Source organism: Lucilia sericata, unplaced genomic scaffold, assembly GCF_015586225.1.
Source record: "Lucilia sericata isolate MDLA Ls3-8-SP2 unplaced genomic scaffold, ASM1558622v1 Contig000093F_arrow, whole genome shotgun sequence".
NCBI lineage: Eukaryota > Metazoa > Arthropoda > Insecta > Diptera > Calliphoridae > Lucilia > Lucilia sericata.
Window position 1 is genome coordinate 365,126 of NW_023994125.1, and position 24,789 is coordinate 389,914.

A 24,789-nucleotide genomic window follows, 5' to 3' on the forward strand; every position below is an offset into this window, starting at 1 on the left:
TGGACTATAGAATAGACTATGGTATTCACTATAGAATAGACTATAGTCTGGACTATAGAATAGACTATAGTCTGGACTATAGAATAGACTATAGTCTGGACTTTAAAATAGACTATAGTTTGGACTATAGAATAGACTATAGTCTGGTCTGTAGAATAGACTATAGTCTGGACTATAGAATAGAGTATGGTCTGGACTATAGAATAGACTATGTTCTGAACTATAGAATAGACTATGGTCTGGGCTATAGAATATACTATAGTCTGGACTATAAAATAGACAATAGTCTGAACTTTAGAATAGACTATAGTCTGAAGTACAGTCTGAATATATAGTGGCGCAGTAGGCTAGACTAGACTAATAACCAGTCTATAGACTCAAATACAGTCCACACTACAGTCTATGGACTGAACTAGAGTCCAGACACTAGACTATAGAACACTTTAGTCCAGACTATAGGCTAGTCTGTAGTTTATACTAAGTTAGTTTTTTTCGATCAAGACTAGAGTCCAGAATATATACTAGACTATTGTCTAGTCTAAAGACTGAAATACAGACTATAGTACTGACTATAGCCTACTCTTTACTCCAGACTATAGGCTGGTCTGTAGTTTAAAGTAAGTTAGTTTTCTTCGATCCTAGCTTATTGTATTGTTATTAGATGTATTAATTATAATTAATCAATAATTATTGCCAAAATTCGAACTATAGAACTAGAACTCAAGTTGCCGAATTCCTTAACATAGATGGTATTAAGAACAGATAAATCCCCCATTATTGGTCTCGGACCGATGCAAAACTTAAAACAGCTAGTGCTGCTCTAATTACATATTAAATTTATTGTCTTTCAAATATTTATGAATTACTACTAAGCATAAATGTAAATATTTCAAATATTAATTAATCCTTGCAGTTAAATATTATACAAAGTTTTCAAACTTAATAAAAAGTAGCTACTTAAAACAAATAAAGAAAAATATAATTTAATCCTAAATATTCATGACAAATACCACTGAAATGTTATTAAAATCATAAAGTAAAGAAAAATAAATAAAATTTATGCAAAAGCACAAAAATTAAAATTATAATTTCATAAAAAAAAAAAACAAAAAGCGAAAAAACTAATAAAGAAAGTCAAATAAATTTAAAAACTTCAAAACTAAATAAATCTAAAATACTAAAACAATGGTGGAGTTTGATGCAACGGATGATGCTAATGCTGAGCTTTTAAACAAGCTAAAACATCTGGATGTGAGGGTGGAAACCGTTGAAACCAATAAGGGGATTTGTAAGAAAAGTTTTTGGAAATCGTTAAAATTAAGGGCAGCCTTAAATCACATTGGTTTATTGGTGGGTTTATCGGTATACTGTGGAGTTGGTGGCATGGTGAGTAATATAAAAGGAAATTGTATAAAAAATATTTTAATATAAAAAAAAAAAGATTTTTTGTTATAAATGTTGTACAAGTAATGTAAAAATTGCTTTTTTTATTATAAATGTTTTACATTTATATTGCATTTTATGCAAATGAAAACGATAATGTTTTTTGAAATCAGAAAATGCAAAAAGTTAAATGGACATTGACATGAACTTAATCAACATTTATTGTTTTTTTTTTTTTTCTTTTGTTCGTTTAGAGTGTTGAACAAAAGAAAAATATTACAAGAATCATCAACATAAAATTGCTACTAATTTCGTTAATATTAGGAATGCAATTTGCTCAAATATATTTAAATTTATCAAACTATAGATTAGACTATAGTTCAGAATGTTGGCCATTAGTATGTAGACCATGACGTATGTATGTAGCTCAAACTACAGCCCAAAATATACTCCATAATATAGACAGTATATAAACTAGACTACATACTATACTATAGAATAGTCTATAGTCTAGACTATACAGTAGACTACGGTACAGACTATATAGTAGGCTATAGTCTAGACTACATAGTAGGCTATAGCCTAGTCTATAGAGAAGACTATAGTCCAGACTATAGTCTATAGACCAGACTGTAGACCAGACTATAGTCTAGACTATAAACCAGGCTATAGTCCAGACAATAGTCCAGACTATAGATCAGACTATGGTCTAGACTATAGTCCAAACTATAGACCAGACTCTGGGCTAGACTATAGTACAGACTGTAGACTAGACTATAGTCCAGACTGTAGACTAGACTATAGTCCAGACTATAGACTAGACTATAGTCTACACTGTAGTCTAGATTATAGACCAGACTATTGACTAGACTATAGACTAGACTATAGTCCAGACTATAGACTAGACTATAATCCAGGTTATAGAATAGACTATAGACAGACTATAGTCCAGACTATAGACCTGACTATAGTCCAGACAATAGATTAGACTATAGTCCAGACTATAGTCTAGACTATAGAAAGACTATAGTCCAGACTATAGAGTAGACTATAGAGAAGACTATACACAGACTATATTCCAGACTATAGACTAGACTATAGACAGACTATAGTCCTGACTATAGACTAGACTGTAGACAGACTATAGTCCAGACTATAGACAGACTATAGAATAGACTATAGACAGACTATAGAATAGACTATAGACAGACTATAGAATAGACTATAGACAGACTATAGAATAGACTATAGAATAGACTATAGACAGACTATAGTCCGGACTATAGACTAGACTATAGACTAGACTATAGTCCAGACTATAGACTAGACTATAGTCCAGACAAAAGACTAGACTATAGTCCAGAGAATAGACTAGACTATAGTCCAGACTAGACTATAGTTAATACTAATGATGAAAAGTGCTTCCAACTAAACGTTATATTACATATATTCTCAACCGTTGTCCAGCTGATCGTTAATCTTCTTAATTATAATATTTTCAACAAAAAGGCTACTAAAAATGTCTACTCACTGATAAAATGACATTGTAATTTTCAAAAAAAATAATTTATATTCAACATTTAAATGTCTATTTGACTACAGCTAAAACAGAACGTGAAAAAAACTTTTGCTAGGCATTCAGTTTAAGGTAAAGTATTTCAGTCAGTTAAGAAAGTTTTATTGCTACAGAAAAAAAAGACACAAATAAAATTTATTTAAGAATTTTATTTTAAATGTCGCCAGTGATTTCTCCTTAAGCAATTCTAAAATGGATTTGTATTTATTTTTTGTTTCTCTTAAGGATTTATAAAAATTTTCTGTTCGTTGAGGTAGTCAATCAAAGAGGAATTTTTATTGTTTCTTTTACCACTTATACTTCTATTTAACTTTCCATGTGTTTTGTATTTGTTGCTATTTGGTTTGGCAAGTTTGCGTGCTGCACGTGTCAACAAGGTAGCAAGGCAGGGTAAGAAATGGAAAGTAACTGCCACACAGTATTCAAATTTTTTTAGTCATTTATTTCCCTATTGATTTTTGTGTTCGCTGAAAACGTTTTTTAGCGGATTTACGGACATTTTGATTTTAAAGAAATTATTTATTTGGGTCATGTTGAAACATGCATATTCGTTGTTTAATTATTGTTACTGTTGTTATTGGTGTTAATTTGGGGTCAGATTTTTTGGAGCCGGCAGATCACATGCAAAATAAATAAAATTACTTAATATTAACCAAACATGATAAATTAAATTAAAGTCGTCCTGTTAAATGAGGGAATTCTTTAAGGGTTTGTTAAATTTGTGTTAAAGTTCTATTAAAATTAAGTTATTTATTCTGTAAGTAGTTGAGTGTGGCCATAACCTTTGACTATATAATTTTGTTTTTATGGAATCATAAAAAAGTTTCCTTTTTATAGGGAGCATATAATTAATATTTAATTTAATGATACTCTTGTTGTTAACGTGGTCAGGTAAAAGAAATTTAAACACAAAACTTTTTATTTCTATAGAAATTATTATAATTTACTTTAATTTTGTTTCCTTCTAACAAATTTCCTTTAATAGAAATAATAACAAAAAACACAAAAAAAGTGAAACGATAAAGGAAATAAAGCTAAAAAGGTTTCTGTAATTCATATAATGATAAGAGCAATAGCAAAAAATACACTAAAGCCCACTTAAATCACTTAATGCCAATTTGGTACCGAAACAACTAACAAGAAAAACCCCATAAAGTATACAATTTACTTTTTTTGGAAATTAGTCCCCAAAAAGGGGAAAACTCCTGCCATAAATAAACTCCACTCCATGTCTTTGGCAATATGTCTTTCTTTTCTGATACTTAACTCTCTTAATCATAAAACAAATTGCCTTTACGCACAGAATATAATTGATAAATAACAGTTCGAAATAAGACATTGAATGAATGAACGAAAAAAAAGACAAATTTTTAAAGCACGCAAGGACATAATTAAAAATCAAATATAAAGAAGACGTTACGCGCTAAAATTACAGTAAGAGAAAGTATGGGGTGAAATTATAAGACAATGAATCAATGAAATAGTCTAGTCTATAGTCTAGTCTATAGTCTAGTCTATAGTCTAGTCTATAGTCTAGTCTATAGTCTAGTCTATAGTCTAGTCTATAGTCTAGTCTATAGTCTAGGCTATAGTCTAGTCTATAGTCTAGTCTATAGTCTAGTCTATAGTCTAGTCTATAGTCTAGTCTATAGTCTAGTCTATAGTCTAGTCTATAGTCTAGTCTATAGTTTAGTCTATAGTCTAGTCTATAGTCTAGTCTATAGTCTAGTCTATAGTCTAGTCTAGTATCTAGTCTATAGTCTAGTCTATAGTCTAGTCTATAGTCTAGTCTATAGTCTAGTCTATAGTCTAGTCTATAGTTAGTCTATAGTTAGTCTATAGTCTAGTCTATAGTCTAGTCTATAGTCTAGTCTATAGTCTAGTCTCTGTCTAGTCTAGTCTAGTATAGTCTAGTCTATAGTCTAGTCTATAGTCTATTCTATAGTCTAGTCTATAGTCTATTCTATAGTCTAGTCTATAGTCTAGTCTATAGTCTAGTCTATAGTCTAGTCTATAGTCTAGTCTATAGTCTAGTCTATAGTCTAGTCTATAGTCTAGTCTATAGTCTAGTCTATAGTCTAGTCTATAGTCTAGTCTATAGTCTAGTCTATAGTCTAGTCTATAGTCTAGTCTATAGTCTAGTCTATAGTCTAGTCTATAGTCTAGTCTACAGTCTAGTCTATAGTCTAGTCAATAGTCTAGTCTATAGTCTAGTCTATAGTCTAGTCTATAGTCTAGTCAATAGTCTAGTATATAGTCTAGTCTATAGTCTAGTCTATAGTCTAGTCTATAGTCTAGTCTATAGTCTAGTCTATGGTCTAGTCTATAGTCTAGTCTATAGTCTAGTCTATAGTCTAGTCTATAGTCTAGTCTATAGTCTAGTCTAGAATCTAGTCTATAGTCTAGTCTATAGTCTAGTCTATAGTCTAGTCTATAGTCTAGTCTATAGTCTAGTCTATAGTCTAGTCTATAGTCAGTCTATAGTCTAGTCTATAGTCTAGTCTATAGTCTAGTCTATAGTCTAGTCTATAGTTTATTCCATAGTCCTGTTTGTTCTAGTCTATTGTCTATTCCATAGTTTTCTACTACATAGTAGTAGTAAAAATTTTTCAGTGTACACTACAATATGTGTGTTTGTATTTCCAGTCACTTGACATTATTTACTACATTAATTTCTAATGAGATTATAGAATGTGTTAAAAAATCCGTATACATATTACACTGGAAAAGGACTAAAACGCCACTATAACAAATATAAAAACTTTAAAGCATTTTAATTGTTGTGTTGTTAAATTAAAAAAAAAAAAATTATACGCCCCAGCAATTTTCCCACATTGCCTCATAATTTTCAACTTTGAGTTAAAGAGAATATTCCTTCATTTTTATAAAGAAAGCATTTTTCCTTAAGAATTACTACAGCTACTGACAGAATAGCAAAGAAAAACTATTCACTTTGTTGCGCATAAAACATGGAAGACACAAAGTAAATAACAATCAAACAACAACCCACCTCGTCAGTCTGACGGACGCCTAAAACATTGCATATGCATTGATTTTCTCTTCTTTTAATGGTGTTAGTTTCCTTTTTTGTTACTGTTTTGATGTTTATTGCCTTTGGAAACATATACTATTTTCTTATAACACTGAGAGCGAGAAAATATAGTGTTAGTATAAAAAGAAAAGCCTTTTATTTATTATTTCAAGCTTCAAATATAAAAACGTACACATATATTAATAAACTACTATGAACTTACATACGTATGTATGTATGCATAAAAAACACGTCATTATAATTATACAGATGCACAAACTTGCATAAAACATTTATTTACAACCCAGTATTTTTGTAATATGTGTTCTGTTAATATAATGTTTTTGTTAGTAAAAAAAAAATAAATAAAATATTGTAAACGGATATGGAAATGTTCTTTGCATACTTTCATTATTATCAACACACATACCAAAACACTATATAAACAAACATAAACGTTTAGACACAGTAAAACTTGTTATGAGTGTAATTTTCTCTCTATTTATACTTATTGCAGGCATGGAATATTTAAATTTTGAAATTATACATAACTTTTTCCAAAAAAGTACATTTTTAAGATGAAAAGTACCAAAATAACCTTTTGTTAGTTGTAATGAATAGTTATTATATGTAATGAATAGTTCATGGACTATTCTATAAATTCGTAATTAGTCTATTCACTGGTCTAAGAAAAATTTTATTGACTAGCTCAGGGACTAGTAAGTATATTGTCTGGTATATAAACTAGTTTATTGACTAGACTATGGACAAGTATGAACAAGGATTACTAAAGAAATAGACAATAAATTAGTTCATAGTTTCTTGAGTAGCCTAAAAAGTAGTCAAGTAGGGTGGTTAGACCAACTAGTCTTTGAACTGGTCTATGAGTTAGTCCAGTTTATTATCTAGTCTACTGAACTATTGTCGATTAGTCTATTACTTTATCTAATAACTTGTCTATGGACTACTTAGCATAAGTTTAAAAAATAAAAAAGTGCTAAATTTTCCATCCCTGACTTATTGCCTACATATTGTTTGTTTTTGCTGTTTTAGAAAAGCATTGTTTATTTATTTACTAAACAGTGTATGTAGATCGAGTGTTGAAAATGCTGTTATTTTAGCCTTGACCGCCATTAAACTATTTTGAACTTTTGATTCCAATGTTTTGAATGCAATTATTTGTGTATATTTCCTCGTTGTTGTGTTTAATTGTTGTATTTTCTTGTATAATTACGAATATTGTTTCTATCAAAACAATACAAAGCGGAATAAATGGCAATTAAAATTTGTATAATTGTTTTTGATTTGTTATAATTGTGGCTACTATTATCGAAAAAAATCTCGTTATAAATAATTTCAAAGATTTAGAAACAAAAGCAACAATCATCACATTTAATGTTTTTGGAATAAATAAGAAAATCCCGTTCTGTGCTGAAACATATTTTATTATTAAAGTGGACAAAATAATTAATGTATATTTGTAATTTTCATGACCTTTATTAAATGTTATGGTAATCTCCATCAAATAAATGCAAACAAATACAAAAGAAAAAATTTTCATACGTTTGTCGGAAATTCCTTTTTTACTTCCGTTTGCGATTTCATGGCACATTATATTGTCTTTTATCTATTAAGTCTCTCTACAACATGACTTAATAGCAACCTTCAAAAAAGCCCACAAAAAGACAAATGTATTAGAATTAATGACACAAACACACATGTACGTTATGTGTGTAAACGTGTCCTATTTCTTTTTATAAATATCCTGTCATGTATGTTGACAACCCGTACATGATACTATCAAAACTACCTTTTCGCGTATAAAATTTATTATTACGGCAAATATTTGCCTTTTAAGATTAAAAGAAATTAATAAAAATAAAAAAAGCAAACTTTTATACACTTTAAAAATATCGATTTTTAAACATTGTTTGTTCTATTAATGAGTTGTTAAGAAAACGTATTAAATGGAATTTGATTTTGTTTAATTTAGTTCATTAATTTTAATTTGGTTTTCTTAGCATTTTATTTTTCTTTTAATACATCAACACTTTTCTGGAAAGAAAATTAAATTAAAATTCATGCAAATACAATGAAACAATTAAATATGAGAGGAAATTTCTGTTAAAAAATGAAGAAAAGGTGTGAAAGTGTATTTTTTAATGAAAATCGCAAAATTAATAAAATTGGCAATTAAAATATAAATTATTAAAAATATCCAAAACATTTTGGAAGTATTTTTAACAGAATAAAGATTATAGACTAGACTATACTATAGACTAGACTATAGACTAGACTATAGACTAGGCTATAGACTAGACTATAGACTAGACTATAGACTATACTATAGACTAGACTATAGACTAGACTATAGACTACACTATAGACTAGACTATAGACTAGACTTTAGACTAGACTATAGACTAGACTATAGACTAGACTATAGACTAGACTATAGACTAGACTATAGACTAGACTATAGACTAGACTATAGACTAGACTATAGACTAGACTATAGACTAGACTATAGACTAGACTATAGACTAGACTAGACTATAGACTAGACTATAGACTAGACTATAGACTAGACTATAGACTAGACTATAGACTAGACTATAGACTAGACTATAGACTAGACTATAGACTAGACTATAGACTAGACTAGACTAGACTATAGACTAGACTATAGACTAGACTATAGACTAGACTATAGACTAGACTATAGACTAGACTATAGACTAGACTATAGACTAGACTATAGACTAGACTATAGACTAGACTATAGACTAGACTATAGACTAGACTATAGACTAGACTAGAGACTAGACTATAGACTAGACTATAGACTAGACTATAGACTAGACTATAGACTAGACTATAGACTAGACTATAGACTAGACTATAGACTAGACTATAGACAAGACTATAGACAAGACTATAGACTAGACTATAGACTAGACTAGACTATAGACAAGACTATAGACAAGACTATAGACTAGACTATAGACAAGACTATAGACAAGACTATAGACTAGACTATAGACTAGACTATAGACTAGACTATAGACTAGACTATAGACTAGACTATAGACTAGACTATAGACTAGACTATAGACTAGACTATAGACTAGACTAGAGACTAGACTATAGACTAGACTATAGACTAGACTATAGACTAGACTATAGACTAGACTATAGACTAGACTATAGACTAGACTATAGACTAGACTATAGACTAGACTATAGACTAGACTATAGACTAGACTATAGACTAGACTATAGACTAGACTATAGACTAGACTATAGACTAGACTAGAGACTAGACTAGAGACTAGACTATAGACTAGACTAGAGACTAGACTATAGACTAGACTATAGACTAGAATATAGACTAGACTATAGACTAAACTATAGACTAGACTATAGACTAGACTATAGACTAGACTATAGACTAGACTATAGACTAGACTATAGACTAGACTATAGACTAGACTATAGACTAGACTATAGACTAGACTATAGACTAGACTATAGACTAGACTATAGACTAGACTATAGACTAGACTATAGACTAGACTATAGACTAGACTATAGACTAGACTATAGACTATATAGACTAGACTATAGACTAGACTATAGACTAGACTATAGACTAGACTATAGACTAGACTATAGACTAGACTATAGACTAGACTATAGACTAGACTATAGACTAGACTATAGACTAGACTATAGACTAGACTATAGACTAGACTATAGACTAGACTATAGACTAGACTATAGACTAGACTATAGACTAGACTATAGACTAGACTATAGACTAGACTATAGACTAGACTATAGACTAGACTATAGACTAGACCTATAGACTAGACTATAGACTAGACTATAGACTAGACTATAGACTAGACTATAGACTAGACTATAGACTAGACTATAGACTAGACTATAGACTAGACTATAGACTAGACTATAGACTAGACTATAGACTAGACTATAGACTAGACTATAGACTAGACATAGACTAGACTATAGACTAGACTATAGACTAGACTATAGACTAGACTATAGACTAGACTATAGACTAGACTATAGACTAGACTATAGACTAGACTATAGACTAGACTATAGACTAGACTATAGACTAGACTATAGACTAGACTATAGACTAGACTATAGACTAGACTATAGACTAGACTATAGACTAGACTATAGACTAGACTATAGACTAGACTATAGACTAGACTATAGACTAGACTATAGACTAGACTATAGACTAGACTATAGACTAGACTATAGACTAGACTATAGACTAGACTATAGACTAGACTATAGACTAGACTAGACTAGACTAGACTATAGACTAGACTATAGACTAGACTATAGACTAGACTATAGACTAGACTATAGACTAGACTATAGACTAGACTATAGACTAGACTATAGACTAGACTATAGACTAGACTATAGACTAGACTATAGACTAGACTATAGACTAGACTATAGACTAGACTATAGACTAGACTATAGACTAGACTATAGACTAGACTATAGACTAGACTATAGACTAGACTATAGACTAAATTATTAATTTGACAATAAAAAAATACATCTGTAGTTGCTAATAATGTTCAAAATAGTTTCATCTGGGTGGTCGTTGTAATCCATATTGTAATCACTACAATATATGTATATCTTTTTCTTGATATATACTTACATACCCTTCATACATACTTAAAAACTCATTAGGATTTTTATTTAAATAACAGAGAATAATCCCAAGAAAATGGAAAATAAACAAGCAAAACTAAATTATATTTAGACCAATAATAAAAAAACACCAACAAATAAAATATAAACATTATAATGATGCAAAATACATCTTCATCACTCAACACTAAAATGAGTTTAGTCAAGAGGGAAACATTCATCAAGTTTTTATTATTCCCCCCAAAAAACACTTAAAATAGTCAGGGTTATACTAGGTCTGGAAAATGCATAATTACCAATTAACGCTCTTGGGTAATCTTTCAGCAATTAAACATAAATAGGAATTAAAAAATTTAAAAAAAAAACGAAAAGATTAATTATTAAGTAATTTTGAATATTAAACAAAATGCTCAATAAAGTTTTAATAGTGATGGATGTTGTTTGTGTTAAGAGGAAAAAAAAACAAACAAACAATTATTATATTCTTTATATTTTATGTTAACAATTTGACCTAATTATTATAAAGAGTTATTGACGTTTTGCAAGTTCTTTATACGAGGTGGTCTTTTGTCTGATCAATCTTATGTCAAATTCAAGGAAAACAATAAAAGTATTTTTTCTTGTGTGTTAATTTTAATATAAATATTTGGCAGATTTACTCGAAATCTGAATAAAAGAACAAAGTAAGATTGTTGAACATGATTTATAAGAAAAATTTACATGTAAATTGTATGATTTGAGTGGACTACCAATGAGATGATGCTATCAATAAGAATATTATGTAAATATTTACTTTCACATGAAGTCAATGAACTTATTTAAGATATTTTGTTGTTTATTGTGATGACACATACAATTTTGAAGAATTCTTTTTACATAATAAGAAAAACTTAAAGAAAGAAGAAAACCTTAGATATATATTTTTTTTGGTTAATACACTAATTCATTCCTAGATTTTCTTTTAGACTATAGACTAGACTATAGACTAGACTATAGACTAGACTATAGACTAGACTATAGACTAGACTATAGACTAGACTATAGACTAGACTATAGACTAGACTATAGACTAGACTATAGACTAGACTATAGACTAGACTATAGACTAGACTATAGACTAGACTATAGACTAGACTATAGACTAGACTATAGACTAGACTATAGACTAGACTATAGACTAGACTATAGACTAGACTATAGACTAGACTATAGACTAGACTATAGACTAGACTATAGACTAGACTATAGACTAGACTATAGACCAGACTAAAGACTAGACTATAGACCTAGACTATAGACTAGACTATAGACTAGACTATAGACTAGACTATACACCAGACTATAGACTAGACTATAGACTAGACTATAGACTAGACTATAGACTAGACTATAGACTAGACTATAGACTAGACTATAGACTAGACTATAGACTAGACTATAGACTAGACTATAGACTAGACTATAGACTAGACTATAGACTAGACTATAGACTAGACTATAGACTAGACTATAGACTAGACTATAGACTAGACTATAGACTAGACTATAGACTAGACTATAGACTAGACTATAGACTAGACTATAGACTAGACTATAGACTAGACTATAGACTATAGACTAGACTATAGACTAGACTATAGACTAGACTATAGACTAGACTATAGACTAGACTATAGACTAGACTATAGACTAGACTATAGACTAGACTATAGACTAGACTATAGACTAGACTATAGACTAGACTATAGACTAGACTATAGACTAGACTATAGACTAGACTATAGACTAGACTATAGACTAGACTATAGACTAGACTATAGACTAGACTATAGACTAGACTATAGACTAGACTATAGACTAGACTATAGACTAGACTATAGACTAGACTATAGACTAGACTATAGACTAGACTATAGACTAGACTATAGACTAGACTATAGACTAGACTATAGACTAGACTATAGACTAGACTATAGACTAGACTATAGACTAGACTATAGACTAGACTATAGACTAGACTATAGACTAGACTATAGACTAGACTATAGACTAGACTATAGACTAGACTATAGACTAGACTATAGACTAGACTATAGACTAGACTATAGACTAGACTATAGACTAGACTATAGACTAGACTATAGACTAGACTATAGACTAGACTATAGACTAGACTATAGACTAGACTATAGACTAGACTATAGACTATACTATAGACTAGACTATAGACTAGACTATAGACTAGACTATAGACTAGACTATAGACTAGACTATAGACTAGACTATAGACTAGACTATAGACTAGACTATAGACTAGACTATAGACTAGACTATAGACTAGACTATAGACTAGACTATAGACTAGACTATAGACTAGACTATAGACTAGACTATAGACCAGACTATAGACTAGACTATAGACTAGACTATAAATCTCTTTAAATAGAGAGGGAATTTCAAGGGTATTTTTGACAAACACAGAAAATTCCTGATCAATAGACGTTGTTCATAAAAATGTTATAATACACAATCAATAAAGTTCTAATTAGCCTCGTCCGCACCAATTGACTTCGAAATGATAAATTTATACATTTTCAACACTTTATTAAAGTCTGCTTTTTCTAGCATTTAATAAACTTAACAAAAGGGGGAACTCATACAAAAATCCCTATATAAAAAGAAATATACCTGACTTTTCCTATGATATATTGCATAAATACACATATACGAAAGATACAGAAACCATGTCACACTTTGCTTTATTACAAAAACCAACAGAAACACACACACACCCTCCATACCACTCAATAAAAACGACCTTTTAAACACTTTCAAAGGCCACTTATCTTCCTAAAGAATAACATAAAAAAGACCAAATTCGACAAAGGGAAAAATGCTATAAAATATATTTTATAGATACAACGAATGAGTTTGAAAACATATTAAGAACAACAAATATACACAAACATTTATAGTAGAGTCGTGATACCAATGTATGTTTTTATGTCTAGATATTCTGGGTTCTCCATTCATTCTAAATATTTAAGCAAGAAAAATTATTTAGAGCTTTGTGTAAAGGAAAATCTTTGAAGCAAATCAAATATTTAGCTACAAATATTTTATCAACACACAAATAAAACTAATATTTTGAGCAGGGGTGTTAAGATTTATGGTCACCATAATCAAGTCTTTTTGGAATACTTCTCGTATGGTTATAGAGACAGCACAGAAACTGATAGACAGACAGGAACACGCACCCACATATATTTATACTTTCACTTTGGAATGACATCTTAAAAATTGGAGTGTGTCACTCACTTGTAGAAAGTTTTTCTTTTATGTAGTTTGTGTTTTTTGTTTGGTTTAGTTTGTTGTTGAAGGAAAATAGTTTATAGATTTTTAGGGGATCCTAACTATAAAACAAAACAAATATAGAGCATAAAAAACTATTAAAACTTCAATTTAAGGAAAAAAAGATTGATATGCTAGTTATGAAAGGAAGTTTTAACTGCTAAAGAAAAACGGTGAAGTACTTAAAATTGATCAACAATTTTAGTTGAAATGGGTTTATATATTTCTTCTCTCAATAGAAAGTTTATCATTATCAGTCTAATCTATAGTCCATAGTATAGTGTTTGGTCTAGTCTATAGTGTATGCTATAGAGTAGTATATAATGCAGTCTATAGTGTAGTCTAGTCTATAGTCTAGTCTATAGTCTAGTCTATAGTCTAGTCTATAGTCTAGTCTATAGTCTAGTCTATAGTCTAGTCAATAGTCTAGTCTATAGTCTAGTCTATAGTCTAGTCTATAGTCTAGTCTATAGTCTAGTCTATAGTCTAGTCTATAGTCTAGTCTATAGTCTAGTCTATAGTCTAGTCTATAGTCTAGTATAGTCTAGTCTATAGTCTAGTCTATAGTCTAGTCTATAGTCTAGTCTATAGTCTAGTCTATAGTCTAGTCTATAGTCTAGTCTATAGTCTAGTCTATAGTCTAGTCTATAGTCTAGTCTATAGTCTAGTCTATAGTCTAGTCTATAGTCTAGTCTATAGTCTAGTCTATAGTCTAGTATAGTCTAGTCTATAGTCTAGTCTATAGTCTAGTCTATAGTCTAGTCTATAGTCTAGTCTATAGTCTAGTCTATAATCTAGTCTATAGTCTAGTCTATAGTCTAGTCTATAGTCTAGTCCATAGTCTAGTCTATAGTCTAGTCTATTGTCTAGTCTATAGTCTAGTCTATAGTCTAGTCTATTGTCTAGTCTATAGTCTAGTCTATAGTCTAGTCTATAGTCTAGTCTATAGTCTAGTCTATAGTCTAGTCTATAGTCTAGTCTATAGTCTAGTCTATAGTCTAGTCTATAGTCTAGTCTATAGTCTAGTCTATAGTCTAGTCTATAGTCTAGTCTATAATCTAGTCTATAGTCTAGTCTATAGTCTAGTCTATTGTCTAGTCTATAGTCTAGTCTATAGTCTAGTCTATAGTCTAGTCTATAGTCTAGTCTATAGTCTAGTCTATAGTCTAGTCTATAGTCTAGTCTATAGTCTAGTCTATAGTCTAGTCTATATTTAGTCTATAGTCTAGTCTATAGTCTAGTCTATAGTCTAGTCTATAGTCTAGTCTATAGTCTAGTCTATAGTCTAATCTATAGTCTAGTCTATAGTCTAGTCTATAGTCTAGTCTATAGTCTAGTCTATAGTCTAGTCTATAGTCTAGTCTATAGTCTAGTCTATAGTCTAGTCTATAGTCTAGTCTATAGTCTAGTCTATAGTCTAGTCTATAGTCTAGTCTATAGTCTAGTCTATAGTCTAGTCTATAGTCTAGTCTATAGTCTAGTCTATATAGTCTATAGTCTAGTCTATAGTCTAGTCTATAGTCTAGTCTATAGTCTAGTCTATAGTCTAGTCTATAGTCTAGTCTATAGTCTAGTCTATAGTCTAGTCTATAGTCTAGTCTATAGTCTAGTCTATAGTCTAGTCTATAGTCTAGTCTATAGTCTAGTCTATAGTCTAGTCTATAGTCTAGTCTATAGTCTAGTCTATAGTCTAGTCTATAGTCTAGTCTATAGTCTAGTCTATAGTCTAGTCTATAGTCTAGTCTATAGTCTAGTCTATAGTCTAGTCTATAGTCTAGTCTATAGTCTAGTCTATAGTCTAGTCTATAGTCCTAGTCTATAGTCCTAGTCTATAGTCTAGTCTTAGTCTAGTCTATAGTCTAGTCTATAGTCTAGTCTATAGTCTAGTCTATAGTCTAGTCTATAGTCTAGTCTATAGTCTAGTCTATAGTCTAGTCTATAGTCTAGTCTATAGTCTAGTCTATAGTCTAGTCTATAGTGTAGTCTATAGTCTAGTCTATAGTCTAGTCTATAGTCTAGTCTATAGTCTAGTCTATAGTCTAGTCTATAGTCTAGTCTATAGTCTAGTCTATAGTCTAGTCTATAGTCTAGTCTATAGTGTAGTCTATAGTCTAGTCTATAGTCTAGTCTGTAGTCTAGTCGATAGTCTAGTCTATAGTCTAATCGATAGTCTAGTCTATAGTCTAGTCTATAGTCTAGTCTATATTCTAGTCTATAGTCTAGTCTATAGTCTAGTCTATAGTCTAGTCTATAGTCTAGTCTATAGTCTAGTCTATAGTCTAGTCTATAGTCTAGTCTATTATCTAGTCTTTATTCTTGAAATATATAAATTCTTATAAAGTTTTCCAAATACTCTTCCTGAAATAAATAAAATCATTAATTTCTGCTGGTGAACCACGGTGCTGCGTTTATGCAAATTCTTTTCATTTTACAATGTTTAAGTGCAATAAATAATAATCACATACAAAAAACGTATTGTTTTTTATAAAGAATTCAGCAAAACTAATAGAGTTTAAAGAAATATGTTTCAATACCTGTTTATTATCGAAAAATCGAATTTAATATCTTAAAGTATAAAAAAATGAAATAAAATTTTAATCCCTTAACACACATTTAATAACCAATAATCTTCAACGACCTCTTTCCATATAATACATAAAATGTACAGCAAACATATGTTCCTTTTTATATACAAATAAGAAACAAAATCTAACATATATTTTTCGAAAAGAAATGCTTGAGAGTCAGTCAGCCAGTTAGCAGCAGACAGACTGTCTATATGACTAACGCTCTGATTTAGTAGAGTTTGAAAATGTTGGATTTTATAATGATCACTTATCATAATTTTTATGGCCCATTAATGTGTTAAATTAAACAATTTATTTTAAGTGTTTTGATGATGGGCCTATAAAAACAACAACATACAAAAACAGAAAAACAAACAAAGAAATTAAATAAGAAATTATTGGAATTTTTGTTTTATTTTAATTAATTGTAGTTTATTGTTTTGTTTGTTATTTAGTTTAATTGATAGTATTTATTACGTGTAAGGGTCAAGAGGTCATATTTCTGAAATGTTTAGAGGGAACCAAAACCAAAATGTTTACATTTCTATAGTCTAGTCTATGGGCTAGTCTATAGTCTAGTCTAGTCTACAGTCTAGTCTATAGTCTAGTCTATAGTCTATAGTCTAGTCTATAGTCTAGTCTATAGTCTAGTCTATAGTCTAGTCTATAGTCTAGTCTATAGTCTAGTCTATAGTCTAGTCTATAGTCTAGTCTATAGTCTAGTCTATAGTCTAGTCTATAGTCTAGTCTATAGTCTAGTCTATAGTCTAGTCTATAGTCTAGTCTATAGTCTAGTCTATAGTCTAGTCTATAGTCTAGTCTATAGTCTAGTCTATAGTCTAGTCTATAGTCTAGTCTATAGTCTAGTCTATAGTCTAGTCTATAGTCTAGTCTATAGTCTAGTCTATAGTCTAGTCTATAGTCTAGTCTATAGTCTAGTCTATAGTCTAGTCTATAGTCTAGTCTATAGTCTAGTCTATAGTCTAGTCTATAGTCTAGTCTATAGTCTAGTCTATAGTCTAGTCTATAGTCTAGTCTATAGTCTAGTCTATAGTCTAGTCTATAGTCTAGTCTATAGTCTAGTCTATAGTCTAGTCTATAGTCTAGTCTATAGTCTTCTATAGTCTAGTCTATAGTCTAGTCTATAGTCTAGTCTATAGTCTAGTCTATAGTCTAGTCTATAGTCTAGTCTATAGTCTAGTCTATAGTCTAGTCTATAGTCTAGTCTATAGTCTAGTCTAGTCTAGTCTATAGTCTAGTCTATAGTCTAGTCTATAGTCTAGTCTATAGTCTAGTCTATAGTCTAGTCTATAGTCTAGTCTATAGTCTAGTCTATAGTCTAGTCTATAGTCTAGTCTATAGTCTAGTCTATAGTCTAGTCTATAGTCTAGTCTATAGTCTAGTCTATAGTCTAGTCTATAGTCTAGTCTATAGTCTAGTCTATAGTCTAGTCTATAGTCTAGTCTATAGTCTAGTCTATAGTCTAGTCTATAGTCTAGTCTATAGTCTAGTCTATAGTCTAGTCTATAGTCTAGTCTATAGTCTAGTCTATAGTCTAGTCTATAGTCTAGTCTATAGTCTAGTCTAGTCTAGTCTAGTCTAGTCTAGTCTATAGTCTAGTCCATAGACTAGTCTATATAGTCTATAGTCTGTTCTATAATCTAGTCTATATTCTAGTCTATAGTCTACCCCATAGTCTAGTCAATAGTCTAGTCAATAGTCTAGTCAATAGTCTAGTCAATAGTCTAGTCAATAGTCTAGTCAATAGTCTAGTCAATAGTCTAGTCAATAGTCTAGTCAATAGTCTAGTCAATAGTCTAGTCAATAGTCTAGTCTATAGTCTAGTGCATAGTCTAGCCTATAGTCTTATTTATAATCAAGTATAAATCTAGTATATAGTATAGTGCATATTCTAGTCTATAGTCTAGTCCAAAGTCTAGTCTATAGCCTAATCTATACTAAGTATATAGTCTAGTGATGAACCACGACTTCGGAAATATATTAAGAACAAAAATACAAACTTTTGAATATAGTTGATTACTTAATTCAACCTAACAAATATCTAACTGAAAATTGCTGAAAGTCTATTACTGTTTAATAAAATAAAATCCTTTGAGTTGACATCACACTCCTGTTGATTCAATCAACCATGTTTAGACCAGAAGACAAAGAAAGGTTTTAGTAAATTGACCAAACATACTATTCCAATTCAAGTGAAACTCGTTAAATCAAATACCACCACATTTGCAACATTATCAGATGAAAATCTACTAAACTATTGCAGGTGACAGGAGAATAATTTTCCAGCTGCAATTGAAAAGAAAAAGAACATAATATCGAAATACATAGATTGAAAATGTGTTCAATCAGGCGAAAGTGTGAAATTGAAAGAGAAACGTGAGAGAAATATAATAAAGGATTACAACAAAAATTATAATTTACTTAGAAGATATAGAAGTAAATGAAAAACGATGTTAACAAATGTTAGGTAAAATAAATTAAATGTTGGAATTTAGCAAAGTGTGACCAAATCGGAAGGCATGTAAACATTTCTTAGACAATAACCGAAGGGAAACATACAATTTGATCTATTTTTGGTTCATTGAATTAACAAATGGAAATAGTATGTAAATGATTTAATAACATTATGTAAAAATTCCTATTTTTTAAGATATTGAAATTTCTGTTTAATAATGTGAGTTTTTTTTTGGACTTTTCTCGGATGAATGAATCCCCAAAGAATGTATTATTTTATCTATAAAAATATTCTTTTGTTTTCTTTTAACAACCACATGCTGTCTAGCAAATTAAAATAAAACAAAAGTTGCCGACATCAAAATATTTTGCAGTAAATTTTTAACAAATTATTAAGTTAAAATAAACGAAATTTTTATATTAAAAAATTTAACACTTGTTTATTATTAATAAACACTAGATCAACGGAAAAAAAACAAGTTAGAGTGCTATATTCGGCTATGCCGAATCTTAAATACCCTCCACCAAATAATTTTTAGATAACTTGCCGAAATTTTTTTTGTCGAACTAATTTTGATTAGGTCCAGGAAAATGTATATTAATACGCCAGTTCGAAAACATTTTAATAGAATGATGTATCTATACACAGAATATGGGAGTTGTGGCCAATAATGGACTGATCAGGAAACAATTTCGTATAATGATTTATATGCAGACAAAGATCAGGTCTAATTTTACTCCAATAGCTTTATTAATCAATGAAATACGTGCGTTTAGGTGACTTTAGGAAGTGGACTTTATATAGGAGCTATGATCAATTAAGGGCCTATCCGGAAAAATTTCGCAGAGTGATTCATATGTGCACAAATCATATTTTATCAAGATATCTTTATTTGATAATTAAATATGTGCGTTTAAGGGATTTTTTGAAGTGGACCTATTACCAAATATGGACCAATCCAGAAAAAATTTGGTACAATGTTTTATATGCCTATCCGCAAAAAATTTCGTAGAGTGATTTATGTAAAGACACAATATATTTGTGTCGAATTTTCTCAAATTAACTTTATTTGACAATGAAATATGTATGTTTAAGTGATTCTCAGATGTGGACCTTATATAGAAGCTATGACCAATAATGGACCGATCCGAGAAAAAAGTGGTAGAATGATTCATATGTACACAAAACTTATTCAAGTCGAATTTTACCCTATAGCTTTAGAATTCAATGAAATATATGTGTTTAAGTGCTTTTCGGAAGTGGACCTTATATGGGAACTATGACCAATTATGGGCCTATTCGGGAAACATTTCGCAGAGTGATTCATATTTGGACAAAACATGTTTGTGTCGAATTTTATCAAGATAGCTTTATTTGATAATGAAATATGTGCTTTTAAGTGATTTTCGTAAGTGGACCTTATATGGGAGTTATGACCAATAATGGACCGACAGGTAAAAAATTTATAAAATGATTTGTACGTACACAAAACATATTCAAGTCGAATATTATCCCAATAGCTTTAGAATTCAATGAAATATATGCGTTTAAGTGATTTTCGGAAGTGGACCTTATATGGGAGCTATGACCAATTATAGGCCTATCCGCAAAAAATTTCGTAGAGTTATTCATGTTTAGGCAAAACATATTTGTGTCGAATTTTGTCAATATAGCTTTACTTGGCATTGAAATATGTGCTTTTAAGTGATTTTCGGAAGTGGGCCTTATATGGGATCTATGACCAATTATGGACCGATCCGTAAAAAATTTTGTAGAATGATTTGTATTTCGACTAAACATATTTGTGTCGAATTTCATCAAAATAGCTTTAGTTGACAATGAAATATGAGCTTTTAACTGATTTTCGGAAGTGGGCTTTATATGGGAGCTATGACCAATAATGGACCGATCCGGAAAAAATTTGGTAGAATGATTTGTATGTACACAAAACATATCCAACTCGAATTTTATCACAATAGCTTTATTCATCAATGAAATGTGTGCGTTTAGGTGATTTTCGGAATAGGACCTTATATGGGAGCTAAGACCAATTGTGGACCGACTGAGATCTACGTCGACAGTATGATTTCTGTTCATATTATATTTACATGTGCAAAATTTCGTGTTGATACCGATATATTTGAGGGAGTTATTAACGATAAACTAATTTCCGGGAATATATACCTTTGTATGGGGGCTATGGGAAATATTGGATCGATTGTAAAGATTTTCAAGATAATTGATCACTGCCATAAAAAAATAATGTGTGACAAAATTCATCGAAATATCTTTGGTAGTTTCTGAGAAAACTTCAAAAGAATTATGAAAAAAACGTAATTTTTTTCGAGGTAGTCTGAAATTTTTACTCATAACTTTTTACGTTGTGAACCGATTTTGCTGATTTTCAATACCAAACTGCTTAGGATAATAACAACTGATGGTGGTGGAGGGTATAAAAAATTGTTTTATACACTAAGGCCCCTTATTGCGTCGTTATTGTGGATCGAGCACAGTTTCATATCAATATTTGATCGATTTCCATTTAAAATAGTTTTTTCATCTCAACTAAAAAAAGAAAATCAAAATCTCGAAAACACAAATTTTAATTGCATAAATTAAGAACTAAAAGTGACAACTCAAATAAACATAAATCTTTTATTTCAAATTCATGTTTATAGTTTTCAACTTAATATGAAAAGCGTGTCTAATATTTAACACATAAACTTCTTAATTACCAACAGTTTTAAATTAATTCTGAATGAAACATAATTTCCTTAAAAAAGCCACAAAATTTAAGTTTCTTAAAATTCTTTAATTTTATAGTTTTTTTCTTTTTAACTTTTCAAATATTTTTGTACACGCAACAAAATCATGTGTCACATTTGACTTGAAATGTTGCTAAGGCTAGCAAGCGAATGACCCAACCCACAAATGTATAACCACAAAGTTATAAAATCAAATTGTAAAACAAAAACAAAAGTCAAAGAAAATAAAAATATTTAATAAATGACACCTTAAACGTTTCACGAACTCATGCCAAACAAAAAACACACGAAATGAAAAGCTTCTTAACTGATTGGCCTACAAATATACTTCTAATTCGAAACACAACTAAGAGTTTATAAAATAAATATTTTGCCAAAAACTCTCAACTAAAAAGAAACCAACTTTACCCAGCCATAGACAAAATTTTGTACAACAAAAACTGAAATTTTTAAATAACAGCTAAATAATGAAAAATTATACACAAAACTAAAAAAAAACGGATATATTGTAGTAAAGCGGAAATGGGTAAGGCTCCATGTATATACTTACCAACACTCATTCCTATTTTTACATTTATAAACATGACTTGTACAAGTTTTTGCTTTTGTTACTTAAAATAAAAGAATAAAAATCTAAAATGGAATTCGAATAAATATTAAATAACAAACAAAAATTAAACTTACTTTTATTTTACAAACAAACACACACAAATACACATTTGTAATGTTTAGTACTGGTATAAAGGTTTTTGTTAAACTCCCCATAGTCTGTGTGATATCCTTACTGAATGGTTAACTTAATTATCCCCATTTCTTAAATAAATGTGTAACAAATAGCACGCAATATTTGTTCTACTAAATTGTGAAAAAGTAAAGTACAAAAATTGGTACATCCCACATCCATCAACCGGAAGGAAATCAGTAATAATAAAAGTAGTAAATGTACATGCTGGTGAAAAAGCAACCGTAGTGTTTGTATTCAAATAAATTTGTATTTTGATTGTACAACAAGTTTATAAAATAGTTGATAATCCGTACTGCAAAATAAATTATTATATATATGCAGCTCATAGTCTGGTCTATAGTCTAGGCTATAGTATAGTGTAGTCTATATTCTGGGTTATAGTATAGTATAGTCTATATTTAAGGTTATAGTCCAGTCTATAGTCTAGTCTATAGTCTAGTCTATAGCCTAGTCTATAGTCTTGTCTATAGTCTAGTCTATAGTCTATGGTCTAGTCTATGGTCTAGTCTATGGTCTAGTCTATAGTCTAGTCTATAGTCTAGTCTATAGACTATAGTCTAGTCTATAGTCTAGTCTATAGTCTAGTCTATAGTCTAGTCTATAGTCTAGTCTATAGTCTAGTCTATAGTCTAGTCTATAGTCTAGTCTATAGTCTAGTCTATAGTCTAGTCTATAGTCTAGTCTATAGTCTAGTCTATAGTCTAGTCTATAGTCTAGTCTATAGTCTAGTCTATAGTCTAGTCTATAGTCTAGTCTATAGTCTAGTCTATAGTCAATTCTATAGTCTATTCTATAGTCTAGTCTATAGTCAATTCTATAGTCTATTCTATAGTCTAGTCTATAGTCTAGTCTATAGTCTAGTCTATAGTCTAGTCTATAGTATAGTCTATAGTCTAGTCTATAGTCTAGTCTATAGTCTAGTCTATAGTCTAGTCTATAGTCTAGTCTATAGTCTAGTCTATAGTCTAGTCTATAGTCTAGTCTATAGTCTAGTCTATAGTCTAGTCTATAGTCTAGTCTAAGTCTAGTCTATAGTCTAGTCTATAGTAGTCTATAGTCTAGTCTATAGTCTAGTCTATAGTCTAGTCTATAGTCTAGTCTATAGTCTAGTCTATAGTCTAGTCTATAGTCTAGTCTATAGTCTAGTCTATAGTCTAGTCTATAGTCTAGTCTATAGTCTAGTCTAGTCTAGTCTATAGTCTAGTCTATAGTCTAGTCTATAGTCAATTCTATAGTCTAGTCTATAGTCTAGTCTATAGTCTAGTCTATAGTCTAGTCTATAGTCTAGTCTATAGTCTAGTCTATAGTCTAGTCTATAGTCTAGTCTATAGTCTAGTCTATAGTCTAGTTTGTAGTCTAGTCTATAGTCTAGTCTATAGTCTAGTCTATAGTCTAGTCTATAGTCTAGTCTATAGTCTAGGTCTATAGTCTAGTCTATAGTCTAGTCTCTAGTCTAGTCTATAGTCTAGTCTATAGTCTAGTCTAGTCTAGTCTAGTCTATAGTCTAGTCTATAGTCTAGTCTATAGTCTAGTCTATAGTCTAGTCTATAGTCGTAGTCTATAGTCTAGTCTATAGTCTAGTCTATAGTCTAGTCTATAGTCTAGTCTATAGTCTAGTCTATAGTCTAGTCTATAGTGTAGTCTATAGTCTAGTCTATAGTCTAGTCTATAGTCTAGTCTATAGTCTAGTCTATAGTCTAGTCTATAGTCTAGTCTATAGTCTAGTCTATATTCTGGTCTCTTATTAACTTATCGTTCATAGAAAATTTAAGAATATTTTGAAAACTACAAACATGTTTTTTAACATTTAATAGAAAAATATAATTTTTACATTTATCTGCCAAATATGTTAAGTATTGATCATAAATGCCAAAACAAATTAAAATTTTGATGGTCACCCACAGTAAACTAAAAACAATAATTTTTAATTTTGCTGTCAAAAATTCAAAAATTAGCAATAAAAAATGTCGAAAAAATGGGTATTGTGCAAATTGCTTGACAATTTATGAAAAACCACCAAATGTCTTTATCTGTCATGTGTTTTTCTTAAAGAAAATACAAACCAAAAATAAACATTTGTACATTTTATTTTCAGTCCTTCATACTATTTCCTACACGTGCTTGCAACCTCAAACAAGTTGTGTTTACATTCTGTTAGTTTTTCTTTTGACACTCATAGTGAAAA

General features: G+C 30.1%; 1 protein-coding gene across 1 annotated transcript in view; it reads left to right on the top strand.

Moving 5' to 3' along the window:
• The first annotated feature begins 983 nt into the window (after positions 1-983).
• LOC119599853 (TWiK family of potassium channels protein 9) overlaps positions 984-24,789 on the top strand; it is a 70,411-nt gene continuing 46,605 nt past the window's right edge. The window contains exon 1 of the mRNA XM_037949763.1: positions 984-1,386. Within this exon, the coding sequence (XP_037805691.1) occupies positions 1,186-1,386 (201 nt within the window). The 5' untranslated portion in view covers positions 984-1,185. The remainder of the gene's footprint in view (positions 1,387-24,789) is intronic.